Source organism: Equus quagga, unplaced genomic scaffold, assembly GCF_021613505.1.
Source record: "Equus quagga isolate Etosha38 unplaced genomic scaffold, UCLA_HA_Equagga_1.0 203_RagTag, whole genome shotgun sequence".
NCBI classification, from domain to species: Eukaryota; Metazoa; Chordata; class Mammalia; order Perissodactyla; family Equidae; genus Equus; species Equus quagga.
The window spans coordinates 2741827-2764096 of record NW_025798627.1 but is presented as its reverse complement, the minus strand read 5'-3'; the positions used below and the strand labels follow the sequence as shown (position 1 = coordinate 2764096).

General features: G+C 45.1%; 1 protein-coding gene across 7 annotated transcripts in view; it reads right to left on the bottom strand.

Moving 5' to 3' along the window:
• Positions 1 to 22101, bottom strand: part of LOC124233492 (serine/threonine-protein phosphatase 6 regulatory ankyrin repeat subunit B) — a 291043-nt gene extending 268942 nt beyond the window's left edge. For all 7 annotated transcript variants that reach the window (XM_046650630.1, XM_046650631.1, XM_046650625.1 and 4 more), the window contains exon 1: positions 21883 to 22101. In XM_046650630.1, coding sequence (XP_046506586.1) covers positions 21883 to 21909 — 27 coding nt within the window. In that variant the 5' untranslated portion in view covers positions 21910 to 22101. The remainder of the gene's footprint in view (positions 1 to 21882) is intronic.
• Positions 22102 to 22270: the final 169 nt, after the last annotated feature.

Here is a 22270-nt window from a genome sequence, read left to right as displayed (position 1 = left end):
GCAAAGATGGGCAGACATCTATACCTAGTGACATTAAGAGATGGAACTCGCTTTAGTGAAATCCATTTGCAAACCACATCAGGCAACTTCACACAGAGAACTAGCAAGGGTCCCTCAGGCCTCTGGCAGGCTACCAGGATTTCTCAGTTTTCCCTGCATTTTGGTCTAGAGGTTTCCAACTATCATGCCCAGGTCGTCCATGTTCTATGACCAGATCCAAGTTGCCTCACCATGCAAATCAAACAACGGAGTCCTTTTCCTAGGACATTTACTCTTTCATAAGTTTTTCCATCAATTTCTCTAAAACCTTAGCACCTACCACCACATGATCTAACAAGAAATTAAGGCAACAGGTAGTCAAAAACTACGTGTGTGTGTTCAAACAAGATTCTAGAAATATGATTCTTTAAACGATTTTAAGTTGTTAAATTTTAAGATACAAAGACCTGCACTACTTACAATACAAATATATTTCCGGCTAGTTAAGCAGGACCTTTTTCATATGGCAGAAGTAGTGATATTCCTATTTTGTGGCACTCTGAGCAATGTGCACCCTGAAGACCATCCAGGAGCCTCACCCCATGAGCAAGTTTGAGTATCACCCCCTAGTCTCTAGTCGAATCCCTCGGCCTACCTACAACACATTCTGCAGGAAGTGATGAAAAGCTAGGGAGTTTGAGTTACAGAAGGCCTGTCACATTGCAAAATGTCCATCAAGGAGTTCCACACACTCTCCTGCTGCAGGAAAGTGGCTGGGACCATGGCAGCCAAGAGCTAGTCAATGGGGCCTGTCTGATGCCTTAAAATGCTACCTGTGGCATCGAGCTCTCACCTGTTCCTCTCCTGGGTTGTGATCTGTACATAGCAGCCTGCATGTGATGGAGCAACTGGAGGAAACAGGTTCAAAGTGTGGGAAGCCATGGGTTAAAGCGACTTGCCAAACTATGGGAAATATTCTGGCTGGATGCTGGAGCTTTAATGCTTTGCTCTAATGGGGTAATGACTCTTGCTCCTTTCTCATAAACATGCTAAGTAGATTTTTACTTTCTCAAAAAGCTAAATCCTTCTGTGGCTTTATGACTTACTTTCATAACCAAGAGCCTCTTAAGCTATTAACAGCCTAGTGTCACAGCCCTAAAGACTCAGCTTGCCCCCCCCCCCCCCCGCCCCCGTCACAAGTTCCTGCAAAACAGACCCTGGTTAAACAGACTACAGAAAACAAAAAGGAAAGAAAACACAAAACCCCACTTGTGGTTGACACAGAACCTGTACGCAGCTTAAAGAAATCAATAAAATGATATAGTGTCAGATTCAGAACAAAGGAAGAGATTTCAGTGTGGTCACCTCTGAGAACCCTCTGACAAATCAAGGCTGCCAGTTGGATCACTGAGCGCCAGTGAAAGTAATTCAACCATTCCATCTCCCACACAAAATGCCTGAGCCCCAGAGCTAACTCTGGGCGGCTATGATAGTGCTACCCACCCCCAACTCATAAAGCAAAGGGGCAAGCCGGCCAATTTAGCACAAAGAAGAGAACATCTCCATTTGGCCATTGCAGCTGGTTGGCCAACACAGTCATTCACTGCTCTACAAGAGTTCTCCAAGACACTAGTAAAGCACGTTAGCCTTTCCAAATACCTTTCACCTCAATAGATTCCAGTTCCACCTTGCAATAAAACTGAGCATATTTCTATTTAATACTCATTCTCTCAATCTGAAAGCAATCTCTTTCTATTTAATGCAAAGATCTCCCTAAATGCTATCAAAATGGCAACCAAAGTCAGCTTAAGAATTGTGTTCTCAAGGACAGAAAGAATGTCTTTCTACTTTCTCCACCTTGATTTTTTTTTAATGTTTCTCTTTACTTCTCCCAGAAATATTTAACTTGATTTTACATAATGCAAAGTACTCTTTTGTTTGTCAAGATAAGTAAGTTGGTTTCTATTCAAACTGTGGAAAAATATACAACTTTGGTAAGCACGAAAAGGACACAGAATGGAAACTAAGATCCTTAAAATTCCAAAATCCTCTTATCCTATTATATCCCTTTTAAAAAGAATCTATCTGAGGCTGGCCCTGTGAAACAGTGGCTAAGTTTGCACGCTCTGCTTTGGTGGCCCGGGTTCGCAGGTTCGGATCCCAGGCACGGACCTCCACCACTCATCAGCCAGGCTGTTGCAGCGATCCACATACAAAATAGAGGAAGACTGGCACAGGCGTTAGCTAAGGCCTAATCTTCCTCAACAACAACAACAACAAAAAGTATCTACCCAACCATGCGACATTCTGGAAAAGGCAAACTATAGAGACAATAAAAAGATCAGAGGTTGCGGGGGAGGGATGAACAGATGGAGCACAGAGGATTTTTAAGGCAGTGAAACTATTCTGTATGATACTACAATGGTGAATACATGTCATCAAATATTTGTCAAAACCCATAGAAGGTACAGCACCAAGAGTGAACCCTAATGTAAACTATGGATTGGATGACAATGCGTCAGCACAGGTCCATTGACTGTCACAGCTGCACCAGTCTGCTTCCGGGCGTCGACGGCGGTGGAGGTTGCGCGTATGCTGGGGCAGGGAGTACAAGGGAAGTCTGTGCTTTCTGCTCAATTTTGCTATAAACCTAAAACTGCTCTAAAAAATAAAATCTATTCTTTTAAAAAAGAATTTATACTACTAGACGTACTAAATAATAGCATATATCCCCCAACTGAAAAAAGTGGGTAAAAATAGTTGAGGAAGAGGTTAAATCTCCTGCAGCCAGAAAAGGAAAAGTGCAAGAAAAAGCCGCTGTGCTGCAGGGCCTGCCTTGTGACTTCACAGAATACTTGGCAGAGAGGATGCGTGTTTCTGTTTGGTCTAGAGACGAGCACGAGAGGAACCAGCAACACGCGTCATCAGCAGCCTTTTCTCTGAAGAACCGTTTTGATGCTGTGGAAACACTGCACACAAAGCCAGACGAATCCATTCCACACGCACAGACCACCATACATCATTTTGATTTTTATATCTAGATATCTCAACTCATTTTTTGTAAAGTCACTACCCAGATATAATATCTATTTTCAATTTGGGAAATCAGGGAACTGGTTAGCTAATTCAGGAATTGACAAACAAACCGACGCAGCTGCCAGAGGTACTCCCTCAAGCAACTGGTTTGACAAAAATCAGTTATAAAAGCAGGATCTGGGTCTTTAAATATAAGAAATCAGCTTTCAAATACATCAAATTCTAAACTAAATTTTAAAATCTAATGTGTAACGCCATTAGTAACATCCTGCTATTATTCAATCAGTTGTAGAGAGTGGAATATAAGGAGGGCCACACAGAGACCTGACTCAACAGATCCGAGAGGAAACTTCATGAGCATCAAATAGTTTCAAATGTTGGAGAGAGAAGTTGCCGATCAAATAGTTGCACACACAAAACCGATTTTTCATCAAGTATCTACTTAACAAGTATCTACTTGTCCTACAGAAATACAGAGATCATGAAAGAAATGTTATGTGGGTTAATTAATTTAAAATACTTTTAAGTGAGAACATATGTAAAGACCTATCACATATCCCTCTACCTCACCTTCAAAAGTTAAAGTTTTAACACATACTAGGTTGGTTTTTCAAAATCACAGGCACAGGCTTTCAAAGGAGATCTGTATTGCCTATGAGAGTTGACTAATATGTCTGTCATGCACACTTGAGGTGACCCAGTGACCCAGACTTGGCCAACGGATGGGACTCCAGAGGCACGGGAATGCAGGCTGCCCCCGTGATGACATCAGCTCTTCCACGGTTGCTTCTCCACAGCAGTGGGCTTCACGCTGGGGGCCTTGCACCCCTGGAGTATGGGAAGACTTCGAGACGCCTGCAGGCCCAGGTTGTTGTGTGGGAATCACATTCTAGATCCTCAGCTTCCATATGTACACATTCCTAAAAAGCATCTTGTGGTTGACAGTCCCGCTACTGCCCTTTCACACTCCCCTCTCCACAATCCACAATCGTCCTTCTCCCACTCTCGCCCATTCTGATTCTGATGAGGGAATTGCCCCCGAGGTGTGAAAACGTCCTGGTGCCAAGAAAGGGCACATTCAAAATACCGCAGGTCAAGAGAACTTCCTTTAATTAACACCTCCCTATCATTCCAGCAAAAAGTTATGCTCTCCATAAACACATGAACTGATTTAAAACAAGAAACCAAGCCTCATGGAGAGATTAACAAATGCACTTCAAATAAGAATGTTTTACTTTACAGGTTTTATTAATAATTTATCAAGTATTTGATAACCTGTTTGTTAATGAATTATTAGGAAGATAAACTGAATCCAGAAATTTATTTAACTCTTAGCACCTTAGGATCATATTTTTATTGCAAAGTATCATAGGATAACCAGGGTTTTTTAATGTATTACATTTGGACAAAATTCTGCTTGAGGAAGTGGATTGGAAGTATGAGCTCAAGGAGAAAAAGAAAATGTAAAATTTTCAACTATTAAAGAGTGCTTGCTCAGGTATTTTTTAAGTGATGATGAGGCACACCAAATCACAATAGTGTTTAAATTCCATTCAATACGCTTTAAATAGTGATATAACTTTTTCACTTTAAAAGTCAACATTTATAGGGGCTGGCCCCGTGGCCGAGCGGTTAAGTTCGCGCGCTCCGCTGCAGGCGGCCCAGTGTTTCGTTGGTTCGAATCCTGGGCGCGGACATGGCACTGCTCATCGGACCACGCTGAGGCAGCGTCCCACATGCCACAACTAGAAGAACCCACAACGAAGAATACACAACTATGTACCGGGGGGCTTTGGGGAGAAAAAGGAAAAAAAAAAAAAAAAGTCAACATTTATATTATGCCAGGAATTACATCCTTTGTATCTTTCTAACGTTACGATGAAAAACTTTAGATGTCAACCCAAAAAAACATGCAAGGGGATACATAATTTGAAAAAAATCTGTTAGAGGTGGAAGTTGGGGGTAAAAATGTTGCAGAGTTGCTCATGGGCATTGTTAGACGGCCCAGCTTGGCCCTCCCCTCGGTCCACCCAGGATCACGGAGGGACTCTATCTGTCTCCCTTGGGCCCAACTAGGCTAGACACTTGAAACCACAAAACCCATGTTAACAGGGACTTCCTGTGCAACCCTTTAAAGGGCTGACCCTGTCTAAAATCTTGCAAATACAAAAAAATGATAACCAAACATTTCTTCCCATACTTTTTCCTTGACTTGGGGTGGGGGCAGAGGCAGGGCTGTTTCAGATCTGTTCATGTCATGACATACTGAGCTATCAGCCGCAAAATTCTTGATCATACATGTTTAACAAGGTGCCAAGAAAAAAATCCACCAAAAAACTTGGCAATATTTTCTGCCACCAATCCTTTTATTAGGACGATTTATAGAACAAAAAAATCACGTCCTGTCCTCCCCATCTTCATGGGAAAGATTCCAAGAGGAGGAAAGAAGGTAAATGGAAGGAGAAAACACAGCAGCAGGAACTGGCACCAGATCCTTCGTTCATTCAACAGTTACTGCTAACCTACCATCAGGTTAAGTGGAGCCCTGCATGCTGAAAAACGGGGGTGCAAAAATTTCCCCCCAGAAGTGAAGAGCAAATAAGTGGCTTAGCTCCAACCTCCCCAAGCCACACGGTAATCAAGGGGCTAAAAATGGATTAAAACCAGAAGTGAGAGGCTCAGTGAAGACACTCGCCCCCTTCCATGTAAGAAGGAAAATGAAAGTGCTCATTAAATACATCTGTATTTAGATACGTCTAAAGATTAAGTAGTTCTGTGACAAACATTCCCCTCAGATGGCAGTTCCAGATACTTCTCATGAAATTCTAAAAAAGAAAACAAAGCACACTGTGGAGGTATTTTGGGGGCGAGGACATGGAAAAGCCCAGTATTTCAGCACTCTCACCAGTGACAAGTGTTTTCAAACAAGAATGAAGGCCACGGCCTCCTCTATAACACCAGGTTCTTCACCCACGGGGGAGCCAGGAGGCAATGTCCCCTGGGCCCAGCACCCAATGTGCTCCCTCTCCTAGACCAACTTAGAAGCGGGTGATACATTCTAATCTGGATAAGGTAGATGATATGATACTAAAACCACATAATAATTACCCAGGCGGCCGACTTCAGTAATCTATCACAGGGTGTTTATACAGTGTTTCAGGCTGGATCCTAAATATAACTGTAGAGATGGCACGTGACTTTACAAGTGCTGTTTAAGAACAGGACAGGCAAATGAAATGCACATCAGACTGAGCCAGGAAAAACAAGAGCTCTACCCCATTAAGAGTCAGCAAGCCAAATGACAACCACTGGCCTCAGTGTTTCCCTCTGAAAAATGGAGATGCTCATGTTTGCCTCCTGTCTCCCCAGAGAATTTATCATGTTGTTCAGTCGTCAGAGAGCGTCGGTACTGAGCTGCTGCCAAGGTTTTCTAAAGCTACACACTACACAAATTTCTTTACAAATCTTCTTTATCAACAAGCATCTTCAGTCTTTTTTTTTTTTTTAAGGCTTGGCACGTGGGCTAACAACTGTTGCCAATCTTTTTTTTTTTTTTTTCTGCTTTATCTCCCCAAACTCCCCCTGTACACAGTTGTATATCTTAGTTGCATGTCCTTCTAGTTGTGGGATGTGGGACGCCGCCTCAACGTGGCCTGACGAGCGGTGCCATGTCCGCGCCCAGGATCCGAACCCTGGGCCGCCGCAGCGGAGCGCGCGAACTTAACCACTCGGCCACGGAGCCGGCCCCGCATCTTCACTCTTAATTCTTTTTCTCTGGAGGATCAGAAGAGAAAAACGAAGCTAACTTTTAAATGAAAGATGGCATGTGTTCATTGACCTCCCTTTTGCCCCTCACTAACCAGCTCAAGGTGCCCATCTTCTTCCAAGATCAAAAGAACTCCAGGCCTAGAAGGGGTTTAAGAAGAACTCAAATGACTCTGGAAGCACGAGAGCAGAAAGCAAATTCCCTCTACAATTATGACATGAACACTGGAAACCACACACACACTCACTCACTCACTCACCCCCACTCACAACTCACACGGAAATTACCAGACTGAGCTTCAGAGAGAACTTTCTAGAATAATGAGAAACATTAGACAAGTAGATACTATTGAGATTTTTTAATTTTCTAATTTCCATTTGTAATAATTGTGTATCTTTAAAATGTATTTAATTGTGTAAATTGGCTCTCCATAAAATTTAATCCATCCCCATATTAATCTAGAGTCTCTACTCAAAGAAACTAAAAATAGTACTTTTAGCACACAATGGGAAACAGAAAATATCAAGATTTCTGTCTTACTTTCAAATGCAAGAGGTAAAGATCCCCTCCCTGATCTCGGCTCTTTGAGAGAATCAAAAGGACTGTTTCATTTTAACTGTTTCTGAGTCCACATCTGGAGTTTAAAAATCCAGTTTAAAAGGCAAATGATTTAAAATATAAACATATGGCCTCCTTCTCTACAGTGATTCCTAGAGGGAAACAAAAAAGGTCTGAGTACAAACAAACTATTGTTTTAAAAAGGATTTTTTTTTTAATTAAAAGCATACCAAGAAAGCTAACTAAGCTTCTACTTTCTCCTGGAGAAAATAATAAAACCAAGAATTCCCAGCGCAATCTAATTAAATCGAGATCAAAGTGCAGCTTAGGTAATACCAAGGCTGTAAGAGTGTAGCACTCGATTTCTGAAGAGCACGGTCCCAGTCTGGACTCGGCTTAATGCAGGGCTGGCAAAGTTTTCCTGTAAAGGGCCAGAGAGTAAACATTTTCAGTTTTGCCAGCCATACAGGCTCTGTTGCAACTACTCAACTCCACGCTGATGGCCCGAAACCAGCCACAGACAATATACAAACAAATGACGGAGGGCTGTGTTCTGATACAATTGTATTTATGGACACTGAAATTTGAATTTCATATCATTCTCATGTGTCTCAAAATATTCTTTTGATCTTTTTCAAGCATTTAAAAATGTAAAAACTATTCTTAGCTCACAGGCCATATAAAAACAGGATTTGGCCTGTGGACAGTGGTCTGCAACCTCTGGGTTAGAGCCATCGCAGGCTGGAGAAGCTGCAAGCTCAGCTAAGCCAGTGTCCCCATTTCCCAAAGGAAACTGAGGCCCAGAGAGGTGTCACGGCCAGGGTCTCAGGCCAGTTCATGGCAGAAAGGGGTAAGGATTAGACCTGAGGAAAGGCGAGCTGGAAAGGTAGAGCAGGGATGAGGGAAAGGCCTCCCAGAGTTCAACTCACGGGGACAGGCAGCGGATGCTTAAAACCAGAGATGTCCCAGGAAACGAGGTACAAGTCACCGGAGCCTCCAACACCTGCCTTCCCACCGTGCAAAATAACATATTATCCACGGTCCCTACGCCGATTCTGAAGGTTCTGTACCAGCATCGGGAGCCCGCTGGATGAGCCAGATAACCATCAGCCCGATTCTTTCCAGCCTTCTGGGTACATCACTCTGGTCATTTCTTTTTGCAGCTTAAGTTACAACCTCCACTTTGGGTATTCCAATCCTAGAACCCCAAGAAATAAGTGTCAATGCGGCTGAGGAGCAGTGATCAATGTTAAAAATTATTTTAAAGAGGGGACTATAGCAGGGATGACCAATTCAGCTTAGAGTTCAAGGGCATCTCTGACGTTCCCCTCAGAAAGTAACATGGTCAACCTCCCTCCCGTTCCGAGCTCCTTCTCTCTTTCATAAAAATGTTTCTTTCCTCCTATTCTCCTATTTTTCTTTCTTTATTCTACTCTGGGTTTTGAGGGGGTTTTTTGGCACTGATTCTCATTTCCGTTTTCATGTGATCCTTTTTATTTTGCCCTACATCTTAACTGGATATACCCTCAAACTGAAGGACATTTTAGAATTAAAACACACACACGCAGCCAGTGCTGTTTAATTTACCTCCTCTTTAAACGGTATTCTGTAGTCTGAAGAGGGAAAAAAGAAGACTCCAAATTAAAGTGACTTTTTACAAAGAATCCTTCATTTGACTTTCTTAATCACATTTTTTACAGAGATTTATGGTTTTCTATCCTGTTAAATATTCAATCAAGGCTTGAAATTTTACACCAACGCTTTTCAGAAATTCTGCCATGATTTTTTTTTTTTGAGGAAGATTAGCCCTGAGCTAACATCTGCCATCAATCCTCCTCTTTTTGCTGGGGAAGATTGGCCCTGAGCTAACATCTGTGCCCATCTTCCTCTACTTTATATGTGGGATGCCTGCCACAGCATGGCTTGATAAGCAATGCGTAGGTCCACACCCAGGATGGGAACCAGCAAACTCCAGGCCACCGAAGCAGAGCGGGCAAACTTAACCACTACGCCACTGGGCCAGCCCCCGCCATGATGATTTTTTATGAAAACTGCCCTATCAACTATTTTGTTCTTACACACTTCCTCAAAAAGACATGGTTTTCTACTTCTGTGAAGAGGAAGTGGCATTCTTATAAGTAATTTTCCATTCTTTTTGACAACTGAAATCCAGAATGATTGCAAACTCCTCAGAATTTTTCAACACACATTTATCCTCCTAGATCTTTCTAAATTTAAGATTCTTCAGTCAAATAAACTAAGTCAATTGATTTAAGAAACCCGAAGTGAAAGAAAAATGTACCTCCTAAAGTTGTAGGAACCAAAAATGCTACAATTCAAACCTAAGGATGGAGACTTCACACAAAAATAGATCAAAAGAAGCACTTTCTACCAATGTTGTTTAAGTTAGAAAGAAGACCAGATAAATGGGCATAAATTGAAAACAAAAAATAATTAAAATCATATTCTCATAGAGCTGAAATTGATCCTAGAGAATTAGTCTCTTTAATATGACAAATGAGGAACCACTGAGAGATTCAAGGAGTATTTATTGGGTACCTCCATGGGCCACTTGCTGTACAAAGACTTTCCCACGTGTCACAACTTCCCCATAAAACAAGTATTATTATTGCTATTTTACAATAAAGGAAAGTTGTGTCACAGGAAGATAGACACAGCTAGTTAGGAGCAGAGAGGTGTCCACGGCCCAGATCTCTAGACATCACCTTCAGTACCCTCTTAACCACGCCACTCCCATGTAATATTTTTGGAAACTGTTCAGTGAGATGACACAGTAGGTTAAAACGTTATCAATCGGGGCTGGCCCCGTGGCCGAGTGGGTAAGTTCGGACGCTCTGCTGCAGGCAGCCCAGTGTTTCGTTGGTTCGAATCCTGGGCGCAGACATGGCACTGCTCATCAAACCACGCTGAGGCAGCATCCCACATACCACAACTAGAAGGACCCACAACAAAGAATATACAACTATGTCCCAGGGGGCTTTGGGGAGAAAAAGGAAAAAATAAATAAATAAATTTAAAAAATCTTAAAAAAAAAAAAGTTATCAATCCAGTAATAAAATATCCTGGAACCTTGATATAAGACTTTTTGCTAAAGAGCAGAGCTCCTCAAAAGAAGATTGTTTCGTCTTGGCCGCTAAGAAAAGGAACATTAGCAACTAAATGTTACACTCGCCTCATGGGCCCCCAGACACAACTACAGCAAGGCCCCAAAGTACCCAAAACCCAATAACCACTTGGCTTCTAAATTACTCGTGACAACATCATTTACTCAAGTTGCAGTTAGCCATTTCTCAAGCTTATTCTTAAATCTGGACTCCATTAAGAAGGGTATGGAAGGATTTCCACACTTGCAGGAATAAAGGAAGATATTTCAGCCTGGCTGGAGCAACCCAAAATCCTTGAGGGCAACACCACCACCCACTTCCTGCTCAGGTAAGAGGAGAAGCACGAGGTGGTTGAACCTGAGACCTTGGAATTGCCTGCCGTCTTCAAAATCTACCTGGTTTAGGGGCTGGCCCTGTGGCCTGGTGGTTAAGTTCGGTGCGCTCTGCTTCAGGGGCTCGGGCCCAGTTCCTGGGCACAGGCCTGCACCACATGTCAGGGGCCATGCTGTGGCAGCAACCCACGTAGAAGACAGAGGAAGAGTGGCACAGATGTTCACACAGGGTGAATCTTCTTCAAGCAAAAAATAAAAAAATTAAATCTACCCAGTTTTAATTGAAACACAGTTAAAAAGTTAATGTAACAAAGTGATTTTTGGCAACTCTAATATCTAAATTCCCCTGGAAATACCTTACACTAAAATATTGTACAAGGACAGCCAGATCTAGGTCTTCCTGAAGGCGCCCAAGACGTGATTTTAAGGGAGATGCTCAAATATCTGCCCTGACTTATGAGGGGCACTTTAAGTCAATAGGTGGGTGAACCTCACAACTAACTCAGAAGCGTATTTCTTTAGGCAAGAAAACTAGCAGAATCGTATGCTTTTCTGACAAACAATAAAAAAGGATTCTAACAACTCTACTGAAGACATTCTATCAAGTGGGAGTGGACGGGTCAGGAGGAGCACAAAGGGAGCAGGAAGAAGCAAAAAGAAAGAGAAATAACTTCCAAAAAGAGTAAGTCACTAAAATATTTAGTTGCCCTGGGCAAATACTAAGGTTTTGTGCTTTTGCTTTCTTGTCCTGTAAGATAAGGACTCTCTTTTTAAACATAACCACAACATCATTTTCATACTTTAAATCATCAAATATCCAGTCAGTATTCAAATTTCCCAACTGTCTCATACAAGTGTGTGTTTTAAGTCTGTTTGAATCAGAATCCAACTAGCCTTAATTCTCATTTAATCCATATATTTCCCCTCCAGTTTTTTTTTCTTACAATTGATTTTTTTTTTTTAAGGAATGAGATTATTTTTTCCTGTAGATTCCCCATAGTCTGGATTTTTTTAAGTAACTTTTTATTTAAAAAATTTTTATAAGGTTAAAAACAGGCCATCTCCAAACCTACTACATTACTCCATCAATGTCCTGCACCATGAAGACCACCCAGCCTTTTCAATGAAGTCAGTGCTGCTCCAGGACACCCGTCTGTCCGCAAAATGTTGCCATGACAAGTAACTTGCACAACACTCTATTCAAGGAGTGGGTATCACGGAGACAGAAGGACCCATAAGGTAACACTTCACTTTATGCTTCAATACTTTTTGGAACAAGGAGGGGTATGAATAAATTTTTAAAAGATCAAGCCCAAGCAACAAATGGAAACAATGAGTTTTGTCCAGTACAAACCCATTAATTTATGTCTCCAGGAGAGGACATCTAGTCCCCATCAGAACTCAAAGGAGAAAGATGGTTGGTTGATGTACAAACACCACTCCTACCAAGTTAGCTTGTTGAATATTTCTTTCCTGTCCTCTTCTGCCTTCCAAATACAAACCCTATGCTTCAGTAAATTCACAGTCCTCAGCTTACCTGACCGGTACATGGATGTCACTCATCTGGGATGCCTTCCACCCCCATCTGTTGCCTACATCATTCCCTTTCTCGAGGATCAGCTGGATGCCCTCCAGCTCCCTGAAGCCCTTCTCAATAACTCTGCCCACCTCTGGACTCCTGGAGTCCCTCGTTGGTACCCCAAAATGTAGTCTAAACCTGCATTATACCTGGTTTGAGAGCTGTTCCACACACCACGTGTATTCAATAAAGATTTGATGAGGGCCTTCCATGCATAAGGCATTCAATATCATCTCTAACAAGACCATAAGCTCCGTGAGGAAAAGGGCCTCTTGAGATTCTATGCCTAGTCCAGGAGGCCAGCTAAGAACAGCTAAGAATGTGCACCTGGGAGTCAAGTTGGCCATACACGAATCCCAGAGTCATGGACCCTGAAGAGATTACCGAATCTCTCAGTTCTCATTTTCCTCATCTGCAAAATGGAATGATAATAGCCCCTCTCTCACAGAGATGTTGTTAGGATTAAATCACGTAAAGCATGAGTATTGTCTTGTCCCCTCATTCCTAGTTCTGTCTGGTTTCTAACTATTTCATTGTACCTGTTCTTACCTGTTCTTATCCTTTGTGGAAAGAGGTGGAGCAGAAGACTCCCGAAGAGTCGTTGCCATGGAGACGGAGTTCATTAAACCCTCCTTGATTGCTTGAATACACAGGAGATCCACTTTGCCATGGGGGTGAGTGTCCCTTCCCATAACATTTAGGGTAGACATCTCCCCCTCCCTAGTGTCCCCCTGGTCCTTCCCCTGTAAAGAAATGGAACTGGCTCAGAACTAACTACAGTGTAACCCATCCCCACCACCAAAAGCCCAATTTAAAAGGAGGGGAAATAAAACCAGCAAAGAAGACAGTATGTAACCTTTCATCTTTTGATGGGGCAGAAAAATTTCTCTGAATTTTTTTTGAAGGGAAATCAAATATTCCGGTGTACAGATGAAAGCTCTGTTTACAAAAGTCTTTCCTATTTTTTGTTTGAGTGCCTCATCAGGAAAAATATTTGAACATGTACATATACCCACACACACACATACATCTTTATATCATTCACTTAACCAATATTTACTGAGCGTTTCACATGTGCCTGCCCTTGTTCTAAGTGCTGAAGATATAGTAGTGAATTAACCAAGCTAACCAAGAAAAAACAACTGTGCCCCCTGCTATTTGCATCTCTCCTACACATAAGCTTTTATTTTAAAAAATAAAATATATGATATGAGGGATGTGCACTATGTGGGAAACATTTTTAAAGGGGGACAGGAAATGTAGAGTGTGCATTCTAAATAGAGTGGTCAGGAAAGGACTCCTTGAAAAGGTAACCTTGGAGTAAAGACCTGAGAGAGGTGAGGGCGGACCCTGCGGCTATCTGGGCAACAGCTTCACAGGCAGCAGGGACAGCCAGGGGCCTGAGGCAGGGGTGCACCTGGCGTGTGCACTGAATCGTGAGGAGGCCCGTGTGCTGCAGCCAAGGAGCCAGGAGAGACAGGAGGAGATATGACTGGACAGGTGAGTGGAGGGGCTACGTGGAGGGAGCCTGGAGGGCCGCTGTTTGACTTTAGCTTTTACTCTGTGTGCGATGGGAGGGTTTTGAGTAGCGCAGCAACGTGATCTGAGTTCCATCCCTCTGATGGCTACGTTGAGAGTAGCGAGTAGGGGCCAAGGTTGGATGGGGAAGGCCAGTGGGAAGCCTGCTGCAGTAATCCAAGTGGCCTGGCCAGGTAGTAAAAAGTGAAAAGTAGAGCTAAGAGGATCTTATATATATACTAGTATAGAATGTATATTTAAAATACACAAAAATAAAAAATCTATTTAAAAGAAATATGAATTCTAATATTTACTTTCCCAAACTCAATAAGCCATCTTGCTCGCACCTATGGTAGAGTTGTCCCCCTACCACCACTTTGGAGGCCATTGTTTAACAACAATTGGTGGGTTGAGTTGGCCCAGTTGACCTGCAGTTCTGCCTGGCTTTCTGTCTTGACATTTCTCCTGTGCTCACTTCCTATCTTTCTCTTTATCTCGCCAGTCTTCAACAGCAAAACAAGCTTCCTCCACAGACGGAGCGCATCTACACACACAGAGGCTGTTGACTGCACACTAGAATTCCCTTCTTGAGAAAGTCTGGGGTCACTGTGTCAATTGCACCCAATCTCTGGGGTCAACAGTTGGGAAACAGACCTGCTAGATGCAGCTGCTACTGTGGAGTTCATTAAGACAGGCTTATGCCTGGGAGAACCCAGGCCATTCGCTAGTGCAGCACCTCAGAGGAAGGCTAGGGTGGGCCCCAGCTCCCCACAGCTCACAACAGACAAACGGGTCTGCACGGTTTGCTCCCCTTGCCCTGCAAGAGGCTCAAGGGGATTTCCCAAGGACAACGCTTGGAACAGCCCCAGGGATTCTGTGGCCCCGAAACCAAGCTCCTAGAGATGCTAGAAGACCACATTCTTGGGGAACAGAGCCCTGACGCTGGGGCAGAACTCAGTGTGTGTTTCTCAGATCTGATCAACTCTAACTCTGCCACCCCCACATTGCGGGGAAACTCAGAGGTTCACGGAAGGCAGATACTTTTGAAACCAGGTTCCAGGAGTTGAGAAGAGATTGCCGCAGAGATACCTGGGGTGCTCTCTTAGAACAGCAGAGCTTGAAGGAATTCAGAGGATTCTCCACCCACCCCTCCCATTTTACAGAGAGAGAAACTAAGTCCGGGACTTGCCCAAGCCCATACAACCATTAGAAAAAGAACCATGAGTAGAATCCAGGTCTTCGGATTCTCAATTTAGTGTTATTTTAAAAATAAACTAAAGCAAAACGAAAGCAATTTAACATGGAAACCTTCAGAGACAAGTTAGAACTGGGATTAAATGTTGCATGTCGAGGCCCCAGATGTGTCTACAAATGGCTCTAATTTTACTAGGAGCTCTGGAGGCTCCCGTGGGGCAAAATGGTCTCCTGGTACTAAAGATACCTTGGAAGGTTGCACTGGGATGCTATGACTCACGAGGCTGGGACTGAGGGGATCAGAGATACACGAAACCATGAAATACGAGCAAACATTGGCTTTGTAAAGCCTGAAACAGCCCAAAAATGAACAGCATACGTCTTACTGACTTGGCCCAACTAATAGAGGACTAGACAAATTTTCAGTTTTCAAAAGGGGAGACAAGTGAAAACATCCTTAAAAATTATGAATATCATAATAAAAACTAGAGTCGTGAATCATTCATTCAACCTTTTGGGCTATAGACTCTTTTACAAGCATGAACGTTGATCAGAGAAAACACCTGCTCCCCTAGCCTGATGGCAGGCAGAAGGCAAACACAACGTTGGGTAGTAAAGGAATAATGTATAAAGTCACTACTCTGTACAATGAATAATCTTAGATATATCCAATAATCTCAGGTATAATCCAAGATTATCTATAAATGAAGGGGGGCAGGGCAGCAATCGGCTCCTAAATGGTTGACGCTGGTTAAAACCCTCTCCTGGAACCTGAAATTAAGTGTTTGACTTTGTTACCTGGAGAGCTAAGTTCGAGCTCATTTGCCAGCACACCCTGCACCACCACTTGTGTGAGGAAGACCACAGCGCAAACCTTGTAAAGAGCACACCCTCCGCTGCAGGGCTGAGGCACAGAGCGAGAGGGGGCGCCGAGGCACAGGAAAGACAGCCATCGAAACTTTCTACGTTACAAAGAAGAGCCTGAGGACAAAGAAGAGCCTGAGGCCCACAGAGGTTAATTTGACTTACCCAGGGTTGGCTACTGCACAACATATGCGGCCTCTCCCTTATCATATACCCACAGCAAACAGTGATCATTGGTCATCACTTTATCCCCCTCCCGGGCTGCAAGAGCCAGAATGTTTCTGACATATTGCTCCTGCAGCTCCCCAACCACCTGGTCAGCACCGCTGCATGCGATGGAAGCCATTTTGCAACTCCGGACCAGCATAAGGTCATACACCATCTCTGTAATGCCGCTGCAGTGTAAGCCTGCCTGGAAAGTGACGGACTAGTCTGCTAGTCAAAGTAGTTCACTGCTGCCGTCAAGCCTGAGGCGCGCAAACACAGAGCCTATGCAGTGTGACCACAGATCCAGGTTGACATGGGACAGTCCTGTGTCGCATCTGTTTCCCCAGCTTAATATTTAATAGTGCACCCTACCATTCTCAAAGTTGTCCCAGTTTGGATCAAAATGATATGGTCATCCAAATTCCATGCAACTCCTCATCACCTACATTTATAAATGTTTGTTTGTTTGTTTGTTTGAGGATATGATGTGTCAGGAAAAACCACTGAGCCACTCACCAGTAGTTTTCGCATATAAAGGGGTTTTCAGAGAACACTAAATCCAAATGATCTTTGAAAGGGCCTTAGGGACCCCTGCTGCCACCAATCTCTTTTATATATTGAGCTTCCATATGGAATTTTCTTTGGGGAAAACAAGGAAAGCCATAGCTTATGCAAGCCTGAAAACCACAAGATTATCAGATCTCTGTAGCTCCTGCCTATTTTTAAATTATTTCACGTTATACTTGAGCCTATAAAAATTCACATTATACTGTTGAAATAGAAATCTTTTTAAAGAATGTTTCAGTCTTGTTTCTGGCACAAACAACTATGCCTTTTTGAGTTTATATTTATTCTCTGTTTAGAGGAAAAGAGGAAGTAAAAGTTGAAATCTTTAAAAAAAAACGTTTCAGGGGCCTGCCCTATGGCCGAGTGGTTAAGTTCGCGCTCTGCTTCGGCGGCCCGGGGTTTCTCAGGTTTGGATCCTGGGTGCGGACCTAGCACCACTCGTCAAGCCATGATGAGGTGGCGTCCCACATGCCGCAACTAGAAGGACCCACAACTGAAATATACAACTGTGTACCGGGGGGCTTTGGGGTAAAGAAGGAAAAATAAAATCTTAAAAAAAAAGTTTCAATCAATCCAGGGTTAGACCTTGTGTGTCACCACTGGATTTACACCAGAGCATCCAACATTTATTTAAGAGAAGCATAAATTCAGTTTATTTGGAAAAGTCATTGGTCTAGACAGCATAGATAGCAGTTTTGCGCTCAAGAGAAAGACAGTGACATTATCATGCAGGAAATTTAAACATTTCACCTGGTTACCTAGACAGAAGACTGGCAGTAACTAACTCAAGATGTCAAGCGCAGTTCTCTCTGAAGATAGAGACTTCAGATGGTTTTAACTATTTCTTTTTGTTTATCTAGCTTCCTGATTTTTCTACAACGATCACAGTTTATTTGTTAATGACCAAGAAAAAAAATCAGCAAAACACATGTCATTCACCAGGGTGGGGAGGTAGAGAGGCTAACAGGATAAGCCAGGCACAAGTCTGACAGGAGCAGAGGCCTCCAGAGCAGCTCCTGACTCTGACAGAACTAGGTCCGGCCCCAGGAGCTGGGAGGAGTGTGGCTCACCCGACGGCTGCCCGGGAAACAAGAGCAGGCATCCCTGAGTTCGAGGACAGCACTGCCCTTTCAACTGTTAAAAGTACAGCCTTGTGACTGCAGCCCCACCTGCGCAATCAGACTGTCAGGGCAGGACACGCTTCTCCATCACTTACCGGGTGTGTGACCTTGAACAAGTCAAGTAGCTTCTCTATTCCTGTTTCCTCACCTATAAAATAGGAATCACACCTCCCTCCTGGCATGGCTGTGAGGATGAAGACAGATGATGCACCTCAAAGGCCCAGTATACAACCAGATCACAATAAACGTAAGCCATTAGTAGGTCCCCGCTGTGAAACACCAGTGCTCAAGGGCACTCCCCAAGCTAGATGTAACTGGATCCCAAATCAACCAGAGAAGGGTCCTAAGAATAAAGCCTTTCTTGTCCCTTCTTCTCTGGTGAAGGCAGGACTGGAGCACAGCATCTGCTGTAAGCCCAGTGCCGGAGGGAGCGATGAAGGCCAGGCAGCCCAGGAAAAGATGCAACACATCCCAAGGCCCCACGCTCCGGGCTAGAAAGGCCGCTTGCAAAGTGACAGGATTTCTACTTTCTTGCCACTGCCACAGCTGCCAGCCACTGCCTTTGGCAGGCAGATGGGTGACTCAAGTGTGAGCTAGGACTTGGCAAGGGGACACCAAACCAGAAGGCCTCCGGGCAGGAAGCTCCAAAAAGGGCCACCTGCTGACACAGTTTGTCCACAGGCAGCCCTGGAGATGGAGGGGGCATCTGCTGTCACCAGCAAATTCAGATAAGAACAGTGAACATTTCAGAGGTCCAACAGAACTTACCATTCTTGCTTTGTAACTTTGAGAAACTGCTTTGGGGGGCGAGGCTGAAGACATATGACCACACACTTAAAATCACTGTAGTGTCTTTATATGACAGAACGAGCAGCCCCCAAAAGTTCAATCTCAAATCAAACTACAAAGAGTTTCATGGCCACCTTGAGCCAAAATACATTACATGTCTATGTAAAGGAATTTTCTTTCACAAACTTAAAATTACCTCACTTTACCGAAGATATAAATAAACCTCCTAATGTCCACCTGAGAGGAAATAATTACACTATTATGTTAATTACATAGGTGAGTGTGTTCTGTGCTGCACAGGGTGACTGACTCCACATGGTTTGCCTAAAATTTTCCCAGTGTTAGCACCAAAAGTCCCACCTCCCAGGAAACCCCTCAGTCCTGGGCAAACCAGGATGGTTGGTCCCCCAACGCTGCAAGAAAAATGACGTGTGTGTGAAGAGGAAAACAGAAGAGACACAGTTACAAATGCAGAAGTGCTAAATGTGAAGTTTGTTTGTTTGTAGAAATAGCTCCTAGTTCCTTCTGATAGTAAAAAAACAAAAAAAAAACAAAAAACTGAAAACCACACTTGTCTCTCCCTTCCCCCTTTCTTTTCTCCCAAAACAGAGCTCAGAAAAGGAGTTTTCCTCCTCATGCATGATTGAGACGTCATGCAGGACTGTCTGTTATGTGCTGGCCACCATCAACCCAACGAGCTCCTGCACCCAGCTTCTGCAGCACAGGAAATGTCTTCTTCCACTCCTTCCATCGGCCACCATGACAACTGGTAATTCAGGTGATCAACAGCAAGAATGTCTCCTCAAGCTAAAAATCCAAGAGCCCTGGCAAAAAGAGTCACTTCACAAATAGGGCATTAACCAGGTGAGGGAGGAATGAAGAAGTGATTGCTTTACAAATAGCTGGATGGAGACCTCGGTACCCCACGAACTCTAAGACAGGGGTTCCAAGCAGGTGGCCCCCCACCCACAACGATGGAGCAAAACTCTTGAGTTGGGAGTTTAGCAAAGGGTTTTTAAGCCTCTGGTGACGTTAAGAACCAGCTTCTAAGAATTTAGCTTCCAGCTGAAAGGTAAGACTATATAAGGCAAGAACGAGCACACACTTCCTGGGCCTAAAGCCCCACAGAAACCATGGTTGCTTACGCTGCACCCCAGCCCGCCCAGACCACCTCTTCAGCCAGCCTACCCCTGGCTTTGCCCCAAGATAGGCTGACACTTTTTAGCTGCTCTTGAATCCTAGAACTCCTCAGATTCCTTTTATACATCAGGAGATGGAACCAAATGAAGGTTATGCAACTCTTTCTTTCTTTCCACAGTAAGACTAGTTTGTTGGGAGAAGAGAAGGGATGTATTCAGAAACATTTTTAAAGGTAAACATCTTTGAAAGCCCTACTCTGGTAAGTCCTAAAGAATAACTTCCTTTCTAAGACTAAATAATACACTTTTCACTAGTGTTGATCTTGATTTAGGAGAGGCTGCCTTCGTACAGCCCTTTCAACAAATCCAATGAGAAGATGGAGGCATCTTACAAGCTCTAGTAAAAAGCATACGAGCCTGGAAGGCAGCAGACAGGAGCTAGTCTCCACTGTGCTGGCCGACAGCTGTGGTCCTTCAGCAAGACAGGCTTTACTTGCCCGGATCTCAGTTTCTTCATTTTAAAACATGAAGGTTTCGGGCTAAGATCAGCTTTGGCATCCCTTACAACTTTAAAATTCTATGTGAAATTCTTTTGTGTAGGTGATGATAACAGTAACGCTTATGAGTAGCATTTTTTGTACTTTGAAGATTTAGGAATTAACTTGCACCGGCAAAGATGTCAAGACCAAGACAGACTAACCCTGGAAGATTTAAAACAAGCAAATGTATAAGAGTTGTCGAACTATGTGACCAAAAGGTGGAGGGAATCCTAACAGCAACTTACAAACACTTAAATGCTCTGGAACCAATGGGAACAGGTAGGTGCACCACAATTACCGGCTGCTCCTCCTGCTAAATTTAATGATAACATGAATTTTAATTTGGTGATCCCTACCCCACAAAAAGAAAAGAAAAGAAAAAAGCCTATAAATACTTAGGGCAAACAAACCAAAACTTTGAATCGAAAAGGCAGGAGAGCAAATCCTTGTAGTGATTGATTGCATTTAAGTCGCAGGATGTTCCGGCTGGATGTTAACCGGAGACAGCAAGGCACCAGATGCGACCCACTGGAGAAGCAGATGTTTAATACGAAGGACTGGCATGTTGGACCGCGAGTGTCAAAGTCAAGACTGCCTCTCCACCTAACAACGTTCATGTCACTATCCATGAGTAAATGGCAGGAGAAAAAAGAGCAAGCTGTTTCCTTCTTTCGTGGAAAGAGCTGCAAAGAATTTGTCCTGCAACTTGGTTGGGCGCCTGTGAGTGCCCATGTCCTCAGAGCAGCAGAGTCCGACAAGGTGGGGTGTTGCTATTCCACAGAACTGCAGTAAGGACTGTCAACCGCTTCAGCACGTAACCCCACCTCTCCGGACCAGGACTCGAGGGCTGCCCTGTGTGGTGTCTCGGCAACGAAAGCAACAAAGTTGACAGACACAGGCTGAGGGTCGCCAACCGCCTGTGAGTGGAGCCCCCGGCCGGACTGCACCTCCTCCTGGGAGAGATGGGGCCGGAGCCGAGAGCGCCGCCTCCAAGGGTCCCCATCGCGCACCACGCACCCAGAGCCTCGAGCTACTAAAGAGGAAGTCAGGATGTCATGTCAAACGGATAAAGACAGCCCGACCGCTCAAGAGGCGAGGTCTGGGCCGGTCTCCGGCTTGGCTTGGAGAGGGGTCCCAGCCTGCGATCCTTTCTCCCTCTCCCCGCGCCGTCCTCCTCCCGGCGGCGCGCACCAGCCTCCCCTGGCCGGGACTGGCCGGGGAGCCCACGCTGCGCTGCACGGGAGGAGCCGGAGGAGCCCCTCGCGCCTCCCCTCCCCCTGCCCGGCCGGGCCCGCGGACGACACAGCGGCGCACAGCGCACACCAGCCCCTTGCCTGCGCCTGGCGCCCGCCGGCCCCGGCCCCGGCCCCGGGCGCCGAGCCGAGCGCACAGCGCCGACGGCCCAGGGCGGGGACGGCGCAGGGGCAGAGCCGCCGCCGCCGGCTTTCGGAGCCGCGCCGGCCGCGCACACTCCTCCCCTCGGCCGCCAGTAAACAGCGGCGGGCGCGCTCCCCTCCGCGCCGCGCCCCCAGCCCCGCGGTCCCGCCCGCCGGCGCCGCCGCCCCCTACCTGGTCGGTGAGTTTGAGCACTGCCATTCTTCCGCTCCTCGGCGCGCACACACATACAGGTCCCCGGTGCGCAGATGTCACGCCAGGAGCCGGGGAAGCGGAAGGGACTGCCAGGGGAAGGGAAAAAAATCTGGCTCCCGAATTTGACAGCCCTCCCCCTGCTCCTCCTCCGCCGCCGCCTCCTCCCGCCGCGAGGCTGACACTGGCTAGTGGGGTTTGCAGCCGAGCCCGCCCGCCTTTATACAGGAAGTACCGGCCGCTGCCAGCCGGGCCGCCACTGACATCACCGCGCGCTCGCTCGCGAGCCCGGGCCGACGCTGCCGCCTGCCGCCCGCAGCCGCGCCTCGCAGCCCGCGGCCCCCGCGCCCGCCCCCCGCGCGCCCCGGGG